Source organism: Telopea speciosissima, chromosome 10 (assembly GCF_018873765.1).
Source record: "Telopea speciosissima isolate NSW1024214 ecotype Mountain lineage chromosome 10, Tspe_v1, whole genome shotgun sequence".
NCBI lineage: Eukaryota > Viridiplantae > Streptophyta > Magnoliopsida > Proteales > Proteaceae > Telopea > Telopea speciosissima.
In genome coordinates, this window is record NC_057925.1 from 5,256,513 (window position 1) to 5,267,320 (window position 10,808).

The 10,808-nt window shown below is 39.4% G+C and overlaps 2 protein-coding genes across 2 annotated transcripts; one reads left to right on the forward strand and one right to left on the reverse strand.

Annotated features, from left to right (window-relative positions):
• Positions 1-764: 764 nt before the first annotated feature.
• LOC122642307 (anthocyanin 5-aromatic acyltransferase-like) lies at positions 765-6,869 on the forward strand. Its single transcript, XM_043835748.1, has 3 exons — positions 765-1,227; positions 5,150-5,280; positions 6,834-6,869. Exons 1-3 carry the CDS (start codon positions 765-767, stop codon positions 6,867-6,869), a joined length of 630 nt encoding a protein of 209 aa, XP_043691683.1.
• Positions 6,870-9,117: 2,248 nt separating this feature from the next.
• On the reverse strand, positions 9,118-10,260 carry LOC122642308 (phenolic glucoside malonyltransferase 1-like). Its single transcript, XM_043835749.1, has one exon. It carries the CDS (start codon positions 10,258-10,260, stop codon positions 9,118-9,120), a length of 1,143 nt encoding a protein of 380 aa, XP_043691684.1.
• Positions 10,261-10,808: the final 548 nt, after the last annotated feature.

Consider the following 10,808-nt stretch of genomic DNA (forward strand, 5'->3'; position numbering starts at 1 on the left):
ATACTCCAACACCCTTGTCTAATATTGAACATTTTACATTAAAAAACTTATCCGAACTTTATCGGAGTCATGATAGAGTAGGTAGTGAGTCTAGACCTTCCTTAGAGAGAAATTTCGTCAATTCAAAGTCCGATTATCATCATTGTCGGGGGTTGATAAAATTTAGGGTCTACAAGAACGTGTTATTTGCGAAACCTCACGGGTGAAAATGCAATTACAGCAAACCTTAGAGGAGATACGTGTAAATTACCCTTTTTTGTGGTAAGCACGTACATGTAGAGGCTTCAATGCCCACAGACCTACTTGTGAGGCAAAGAACCTTACCCTCCTTGAGAATGGATCATCTCCTTGTACTAGTAGGTGAACGTACATCTCAAAGCCAATCACATGTTTGTTTTATTTTCATAAATACTGTAACTTTCCTTGTAAAGGGCAAAAATAAGACAAGTGGTTGCCTCTCACATATACGTGCAAAGGAATGAGCTCATCCTCCAATGGGAGGCTGTGATTAATTTTGAAATTCTTACGCTTTATATTTGTATATGTATATATTGCTGCCTTAAGCCGCCCCTGCCGAGCTCATCTTCCTTGTATAGGATACTTAAGGATTGGGTCTTAGCTCAATACAAGAAAGGTGAACAAATTACACAAAACTAATCAATTTCTATATCAAGATTGGTGGTGATTTGTGCTTAATTACACTTGGGTTTGGTTGCTTAAAGCAGAAGCAAAAGCGGGTGTGTCGCCCAAGACAAGCAACATGCATGACTCGCTTTGTGTTTAACGTGGACTGCAGGGATCGGTTGGATCCTCCAATCCCTAAATCATATTTGGGGAATTGTGTCAGACGTTGTGTGGTGAATACAGAAAAGACTGATCTGATGAGAGGAGGAGTAGCTGTGGCAGCACGGTTGATAAGAGATGTGGTTCAAGAGAAGATGGACAAAGGAATTTTGAGAGGAATGGAGCATAGCGTTTCAGAGTTGTTGGAATACCAGTCTGGTCGAATTTTGGTAGCTGCAGGGTCACCACAGTTAGGGTTTTACAAGACAGATTTTGGGTTTGGGAGGCCAAAGAAGGTGGAGATGGCATCAAATGATAAAACAGGAGCCATGTTTCAGAAAGAGAGCCATAATGCAGATGCTGGGATTGAGTTTGATTTGGTTCTCGATAGGAAGACGATGAATGTCTTTGTTTCTGCTTTTGTTGATGGGTTTAATGCTCTAAGTAGGGGTGTCAATAAAGCCCGGCTGGCCCGAACCCGCCCAGAGCCCGGCCTGGGCCCGACCCTGATTTTTCAACCCTGAGGGCGGGTTTGGGTTTAGTTATAGTTTGACCCTGGCAGGGTCGGGTCGGGTCAGGGTTTGGATCCTGGGCCTAGCCCGGCCCGGCCCGGCCCGACCCGACCCTGTATTAATTATAAGTATATAATATTATATATATATATACTTATATATAAGTGTTTTCTTAAATAAAAAAAAACAGGAAAAAAAAAAAACAGAAGAGAATTGTAGAGAGATAACTACTAGCTTTGTCATCATCATGAAGTGGGAACCCATAAAAAGAGTAGATCATCTACTATTTTGATCAGGGCCATAAAAAGAGTCACTGACATGATTGTTATTTAGTTGTAGCCTCTATAAGCTTCCAGGCCTATTGAGAGGACACCGTTACAATTGTAGAGAGAGAGTTTATACACACACTGTTTTTTTCAACATATTTATTAGCTGTCCCACAGGTTGAGATCCTATGTTACAAAAACATGGTCTAATGAGATACGTGGATGGTGCCATAAATCAGGACCAACCCGACCCGGTCCGACTCTGGTAGGGTCGGGTCAGGGTCAGGGTCAAGGTTAAGGCCTCTAGGGTCGGGCCAAGGTTTAGGGCAGGCCCGGCCCAACCCGACCCATTGACACCCCTAGCTCTGAGTGAGCATTCTTTGTGGCCCTCAACTCCTCGCTCTCTTCTCTAGGCCAAAGGTTCTCCAGGTAAAAGTTCTAGCATCCAATCATTGTATGGGTATAGACTAGTACTGGATGAGTGTTGGTTGATAGGCATGTCTGGATGAAGCTCTATGCGAGAGGTGGTCTCCCTAGTGGGTTGAGGCTTCAATGTATCCGTTCTAATAAGTGTAAATAATGATTTTATGTGTGAATCTATTTACAGTTATGTCTTATTATGAGATAGACATAAACTGTTATTAATTACAGGATTGGTCCCTGCTCTCAGTCTATATCATGGTTCGAGAAATCGCGAGATCTCGCCGAGTTTCTCGGTTTCGTGAGATAGCGAGTCGAGATGGCCTACGGTTTCTAAAACTGCAATTTCTCGGCCAAGTCTCGATACACATTTCTCTGTTTTTTTTTAGTTGTAAAATTTCAATATCTCGGTATCGGGTTATATGGTTTTTTTATCCAGTTTTCATGACCCATATGCCCATATGCCTATTTTTTTAAAAGAGAGCAATAGACAGAACTCGAAAATCTCGAGTTCTATCCAAAGCTCTCTAAAGTTTAGAGAAAAACACTCCAAGAGCTTTCTCTCTCAAATTTCTTCCTATTTCTCTCAAATCTTTGGTGGATTATGTTGTTTGAAGTGAGATTCAAGTGGTAAAGTGAAGATTCAACTCCAAATCATCACCTATTTGTAGGATTTCAAAGGTATTTTCTAATTTTTCCCAAATCTATTTTTTTCAAAAAAAAAATTGTGTAATACTTGTTAGATTCATGTGGTTTTGATATATGTTAAACATCTTTGCCCGGTCTATCACTGATGGAGTCGGATTTATTTTTCAGTTATTAAATTTTTTATTATAATTTTTGAAAAAATAAATGATTTATTTGAAAAAAAAAATAGGATGAATAGTGATTGTTTGAAAATGAATTTGATATATGTTAAATAACTTGGGATGCTCTACAACCCCATTGATTAATTTTTTATTTTCACCCATTAAAAAAATTATTTTATTTTTTAAATTTAATAAATATATTATAAATTTTTTTAAAAAATATATAATATTAAGGAAAAATACTTGTTGCTTATGAAAAATTATGTACAACATATGTACATAATATTCAACTTGAAATGGTGTCAAATACATCATTACATTATATTTTTCTTATACTTTAAAGTATAAAATTTTTTAAAAAAAATTCAAAATATTATTTTTAATTAAGAAATAAATACTAGGATTAGGGGATAAATAAGAGATAGTTATTTGATAGTTCTAGTTGCTTGACATTACGTTTAAAAGTTACGAATAGCATACTTTAAGTCTTGAATACCTTACTTTAAGTGATCCATGGTTATTAATACATGCTTTTTTATGTAACAATGTAAAATATAAGACATTTTGTACACAATGTCTGATATAGCATGGCAACATGGAGTCCCCATGTCCGCAGACAAAAAGAAGTCCAAATGCAATTATTGTGGAAAGTTGCTATCTGGAGGAGCCACTAGGTTAAAGCAACACTTGTCTGGTATAGGCAAGGATGTTGCCTCATGCCCAAATATTCCTATCCAAGTAAAAGTGGCAATGGCACAACACTTGAAAAGAGGAAGATTAAAGAAAGCTAAGAGGGAAAGAATGCAACAAGAGTTTGATGAGCCAGTACTAGAGAGCATTGGTGTAGAGGTCCGTGGCGGAGATGATACTGACATTGGGCCTCCACCTGGTGAGTTTCAATCAGAGGCTGAATGGAGAATTTACCAGCAGACTTTGGCTGAGAGTAGACAAAGTTTTCATTTTAAGAATATAACAGCATATGACCAAGCAAGAGGAGCTGGTGAATCTGGCTCAGCTGCACCAGTGCAAGAAGATGAGAGGAGGAAGAGCACTGGGACAAGAAATATACCATGACCCCAAACCCGACCACGAGTACAAGCTCCAGAGTCCATTTTTGAGCAGGATCCCACAACTTTTAGGCAACAAGATGCCTACCAGTCAACCATCCCGCAAATATTTGGCGGTAAACAAGAAGAAGCATGAGAAACCTTCAGTAAGTTCATGCTTTACTATGGCATTCCAGCCAATGTAGCACAAAGAACATACTATAATGCATTCCTTGATGCTGCAGGGAGGGCTAGTGCAGGATGGAAGGGACCTTCACTATATGAATTATACAATGTATATTTGCCTCAGGAGGTACAAGAGCTGAAAGATTACATTGATAGTTTGAAGCCAATGTGGGAGACATATGGGGTTACTCTTATGGCTGATGGATGGACTGGACCTACTAGACTATCCATCATAAATTTCATAGTGAGTTGCAATGGAAAGACTGTATTCTTGAAGTCCATCGATGCATCAAATAATGTAAATGATGCATCATACTTGTATAAGGAGTTGAAGCAAGTGGTGGAGGAGGTAGGGCCAAGGAACGTTATCCAAATTGTGACGGATAACGGTTCCAACTTTAAAAAGGCTAGAGAGAAATTGATGAATAAGAAGAGTAAGAGGATCCGGCTCTTTTGGACCCCATGTGCAGCCCATTCTATTGATTTAATGCTGAAGGACATGGGGAAAAAGACTTTGGTGGCGGGTGTGGTAAATAGGTCAAGACAAGTGACAACTTTTGTGTACAACTATTCTTATGCTTTAGCCTTGTTGAGGGAGAAATGCAATGGAGATTTAGTGAGGCCTGGTGTCACTCGATATACCACCAATTACATTGCATTGAAGAGCTTTCAGACTAAGGCGATAGGTCTGAAGTCTATGTTTGCAAGTGATAAATGGTTTGGTTGGCAAGGTTCTAAATCAGAAGATGCAAAGGCAGCACAACAGACCATTGCAAGTAATGGATTTTGGAAGGATTTGGGGAAAGTGGTTGCCATATTAGAGCCAATGGTGGCAGTACTGAGGATGGTTGATACAGAGAAGAAGCCTACCTTGGCCCACATTTATGCTGCCATCTAAAAAATGAAGGAAATGGTTAGAACTGCTATACCTTGAAGTGCAAAGTCCTACACTAACATCATTGATGAGCGGTGGGAGAAGCACTTGAGTCATCCATTGCTTACCGGTGAGTTCAACATACTTTACACTTTAAATGTTATAATTTTTTTACATTTACATATTCAAAACCCAAAGGCATTAAGTTAGTAAAGTCACTAACAAATCATATTTGTGGTGTCTACTTTATCAGCATACTATATGAATCCAACGTATTACTACTCCCATGATCTTGGGCTAGACATAGAATTGTTAGAGGCAGTTCAAACTATTACTGCGAAGTCAGAGCTCAATCCAAAGACACAATCTGCTTGCAAAGTTGAGGTGAGAGTATGGGACTTTGGTACTTTGGTAGTTAGTTTATGAATGTAATTACTAAATAGGAAATACTAATTCCTCAAATTAAAAATAGATCAAATACTTTAGAGAGGCCTCAGCAAGTTTCGGTCGACAAGCTGCAGTGGAGGGTAAACAAAAGTCAGACCCTGGTATGTCGCATGCTATTACATATTTATATTTATGAATTATAATTTTATCTCTTTAGAATGTACATATTCTTATTATTCTATATATGTAATGCAGCCGACTGGTGGGTGCTTTATGGTACAAGTTCACCCAACCTGAGGAAGGTAGCAGTGAGAGTACTCTCACAAACTTGTTCATCCTCCGGATGTGAGCACAACTGGAGTACATTCTCATTGATACATTCAAAGAGGCGGAACAGGTTGGGTAGCGAACGACTGGAGCAGCTTATGTATGTGCACTACAATATGAGATTAAGGATGAGGCACATACGTGAAGGAATTGAGGCCAATGATAAAGAACCCATTGAACTATCCAACATTTTTTAAGAGGACTCTGATGACGATGAGGATCCCCTATTCCAGTGGGTGAGGGATCGTGGTACACCTGATATGGATCAGCCTAGGGGTAGGCCCGACCCCACCATTGTGTCTGTAACTGGCACTGATGTTGAGGATTATATGTCGTCGCAAGAGGGGCGTGCACATGCAGAGTCACCAAAACCTTTTGAGCCTGCTGTAGGAAGTCTTGCTGATGATGATGATGGTGGTGGTGATGACAGTGGTGATGGCGATGGTGGTGATGGTGATGGTGGAGGTGGTGGTGGTGGTGGTCGTGGCATGCCGAGTGTCAGTTATTATGATGATCGTCATGAGGGGATGCACGAGCAGTACCAGTATGAGGTGGGAACGCAGGGGGACCCTGTGAGTTTCACCGGTGAGTCTCAGTTTACGCATGCCACACAAAATCAAGACCATGGTGGCCACCCTAAAACATACAAAAGAAAGAAGGATTGCCAACACTCACATCAGTCAGATGCTCAGGATGATGACAGCAGTATAAACACCATGCTTGCAAGTTTCGGAAGCATGAGTATAGATACTACTAGTGAGCATCAGTCATGGCAATCATCTCAGCATCATCATGGCTATGACTATGGCCAGGAGAGCACCGGTTCTGATTATAGTGCCTATGGTCAGTATGGGCAGTCAGCAGCTGAGTATGACAGACAAAGCTTTGGGTCAGGTTTTGGGTACATATTTTCAGTCCCAAACCAGCCATACATGTCTCAAACTCAATATGATAGTAGCAGTGGATCTTACACTTCATACCAACAGCCTCCCATGTACCGTAAGATAGAGAGATTGGTATATGTTGATCAGAAGACTTATATGGCAGCTGTGTCACACTATGTGCAATACTACAGCAATTCCATGACATGGGAATTCTTTGTGGATCAATGTGGGGTTGAATTTATTACTCAATCATATTTTATGTAACAAATTCAGTGAACATTGATGTAATGTACTTTTTATTTGAATGTTTTGATTGATAATTTGATATGTACTAATTAGAATGTTTTGATTGCTAAATTTGTTAAGTTTTACTAAATTATATGTAGAGTAGGTTGTTTTAGACTTTTAGTATGACCCGTCGCCTACCAACCTATGGTCCAACGTAAAACTCATATTTGGACTTGTTTTTTGGCAAATCTGGGCATGCCATTGTGTTTAAATGGCCTGAAATAAGCTGGACACCAAGTTTCAGACCCAAAATATGTGTAAAACCCACCGAGTTGGGGGTCCGAGTCAAAAAAAAAATTTGCACCAACTCGCCGAGATCTCGGCTTGACGCAGTTTCTGGCTTGGCCGAGATGCCACTGAGACCCGAGTCTTAGAACCTTGGTCTATATGATGATAGCAATCTACATTAGTTGTTAACCCTAACAATTATATAGAGAAGGGAATAAACAAGATCAACAAAGGGAGAGAAAACGGCTGTGAAGATTTCTCCGTCAAACGCTATGGATTCGGCCTCATTCGGGCATGTTTCTCACTCTCATTTACGTAATTTATTCTAATATGTATGGCAAAACACAACGACTTATGCAATTCATACATGTACGCATGAAACATGAGAGAAAAACGACCTTGATTGTTTGAAGATCATTGTGTCATGCATGTCAATGAGTGGATGATACTCTCTCTCCTAGTTTTTAGTCCTTTATTTTTTTTTTTCCAGTTTGTTCCACGTGAACATATTAGCTTAGCTGATCCTTGGCAAGGAGGGCATTATTGGTAACGTGAATGATGGTTTGGCCCAATTTGAATCCATGGATTCAGGAGACTTGTTTTATCGTCTACATGAGTTCTTCATGTTGATTATCAATAAAGTATTTTTTTCTACAAAAAAAAAAGACAACAAGGGGTAGACTAATATAAATGGCATGTGATCGAAGTCATTTCTGTGGCAAAATTTTCTTTCTAATTTCAACGTTGTGTTTTTATAAATGTTGCAATCAAAACAATTTCAGTTTCTTGATAAAAAATCTAATTGAAATTGAAATCATTCCAAATCAACCTTTACTCCGTTTCCTCCACCACGTATGGCCATTACAGGATACAATGCTTTTCCTCCCATCAAAATTTATTAAAAAAAGAAAAACAAGGCAACTAAAGAACTCAAACATTAACAAAGAACATGTCACTTCAAGCGACAACATATTATTTCATTGGAAAATTACAAGATAACAATATGAAAAAATAGATACTCAAAATAAAACAAAATCATACAAGCAAGATATTTTAATATGTATTGGGATTCAAAAAATTGTATAGTTAGAAATTGTTAGATTACTTATTATTTTTTATTTTCATTTTAGTTCCTTTGTTCTTGCTTCAGAGCGAAAATTAAAGAGCTTAGTTAATCTAAAATCCAAAGGAAAGGAAGTTCATGGCTAAGGGTAAAGATGTCAGAGGCATGGCTATTTTGGTACAAGACGTAAGCAATTCTTTCATGGCCAAGATTATCTATAAATAGGTTTCAGTTTACCAAATTACCTACTCAATCATTTATTTAACTAAATTATTCAAAATAAGATATTATGTTACAAAATTATCCAAACAATGACCCTCCACTAAATTTGGTATCTTTGGTATCATTGGTATCATTTATGTTTCTGTTTATGACCTATTTAAAAAAAAAAAAAACATCCATGAAATTCAGTTTTTATCAGAAAAGCTACACCGTTTAGTAACTACCTATGTGTTTTTGAGAGAAAGAATGCCACCCGGTCACATAGTGCACGTCGCCCCTGTGCCCTGATACAGGGGTGCATGAAATAATTGTTGCACCTCTGATCATTTCTAGGGTTTTAGAGAGATTTGACGATCATTTTGTGCGCCCTTGAGTCAAGGCACAGGGGGTGGGTTCTATTTCCCATAATTGTTTGAAGAAATGGGTCCAAATCATGGAAATTTAGCATTGAAGTTAGGCTTTTTTTTTTTAAAATTAGATGGGCTCAAAGCCCATATTGTTTAAGTGGTAGGTGAAGTGATCCCCTTTCACCCATCTTCCTTCCAAATCAATTCAAAACCCAATCAATTTTGTTACAACACAAGGCAATTAATCCATTCCACAGAGAGAGAGAGAGAGAGAGAGAGAGAGAGAGAGAGAGAGAGAGAGAGAGAGAGAGAGAGAGAGAGAGAGGGAGGATTTTATATTAAAATAGGGTCCATAAATGATATCAAACGATCAAGGTCGTTTTCTATCGTGTTTCATGCATGCCTGCATGAATTGGACAAGTCATTGTGTTTTGCCATACATTTTTATAAAACTTCCACAAGGATGACCTTTGGCTTAGAGAAGGGAGCGAGGGGCTGAGGGCCACAATAAAGAATGCTCATAACTCATAGCATTAAACCCATCAACAAACACAGAAATAAAGGCATTCATTTCTTGTCTGTCGAGAACCAAATCAAACTCAATCCCACCATCTACATTAACATTAGAGCTCTCTTTCAAAAACATGGCTCCTGTTCTATCATTAGATGCCATTTCCACCTTCTTTGGCTTCCCAAACCCAAAATCTGTCTTGTAATACCCAAATTCTGGTGACCCAGCAGCAGCCAAAATTCGACCAGACTCCAATTCCAACAACTCTGAAACGCTATGCTCCATGCCTCTCAAAATTCCTTTATCCATCATCTCATGAACCACATCTCTTATCAACTGTGCTGCTACCACTACTCCTCCTCTCATCAAATTAGTCTTTTCTGCAATCACCACACAAGGTCTGACGCAATTACCCAAATATGTTTTTGGAATTGGAGGGTCCAGCCGAACCCTGCAGTCCACGTTAAACACAAAGCGAGTCATGTTGTTAGTCTTGGACACTCCTGCTTTTGCTTCTGCTTTAAGCAAACAAATCCAAGTGTAAGCACAAATCACCATCAATGTTGATGGAGGAATTGATTGTTTTTGTGTAATTTGTTCATCTTTCTTGTATTGAGCCAAGAACCAATCCTTGAGTCTCCTACAACTCGGTTCATTTACCTTGAATGTAGCTCGAACCATATTGGGTTGGAGTTCGATATCCATCACTCTTAATCTTCGATTCCCCGAACCCATGAATCTATCCAACTCGTCCAAGAATAGCTTTAAGATGCCCTCGTCGTCGTGCTCCTCGATCACAGTCTTATCCAAGAATGGTAGGGATTCAGGTAAGAGAGATGAAGCTCCTAACTTGGAGATCGTAGCCCATGTCCTCATGAAGTGGGCGAATCCTCTTCCATCACAAATCGAATGGAGATGTGTGGCCCCGATACAAAAGCCATTATTTGGGAAAACGGTGACTTGTATTGCTAATATGGGGACAATGTATTCAGATGTAGGCAAAGGAGGCACGAGTGGACGTGATTCTAAGGCGTCTTTTGGATGATTAACAGAGAGATGATTGAAGTCTGCGTCGGACTCAGCAACGGTGAAAGAGACCGATATCATGGGCTGGTTGGGTTCATAAGGCCATGAGAGATTTCCCGAGAAAGGGTAGAAGTGGATGAGAGTGCAAGAGAGTGAGTGTTTGAGGTGGGGAAGGAGAGAGTGAGTGAATTGAGATATTGGGTAGGGGAAATCATAGAAAAATAGAAATTCCACAGGTGGTAATGGTAACCAATGTATGTCGAAGAAGGTGAGAGGGAGAGCGGAGGAAGTCGGCGCGACGGAGCCCTTTGGTGGGCCGATTTTGCACTGGTCGAGAAGCTTCACCGGTTTGAATGGAGCCATGAAGGTGATGATCTGAAGGAAACGAAGGGGAAAGGTTCTGGTTGGGGCAGATTAAGGAAGCTGTATATAAAGGAATATAAAGCATAACAATATCCAAATCAAATATAGCCTTTCAAATGTTCAAACTGTTACGACTCTTTCACGCATGCTGCATGGAATCCAATCCAAATGTAGCCATCTTTGGTGTGCTCAGCAGAAAAAGAAGCTCACAATGTCACCGAGTCCAATGCGTGCAAGATAATCTGATAATAAAATAAAATAAAAGA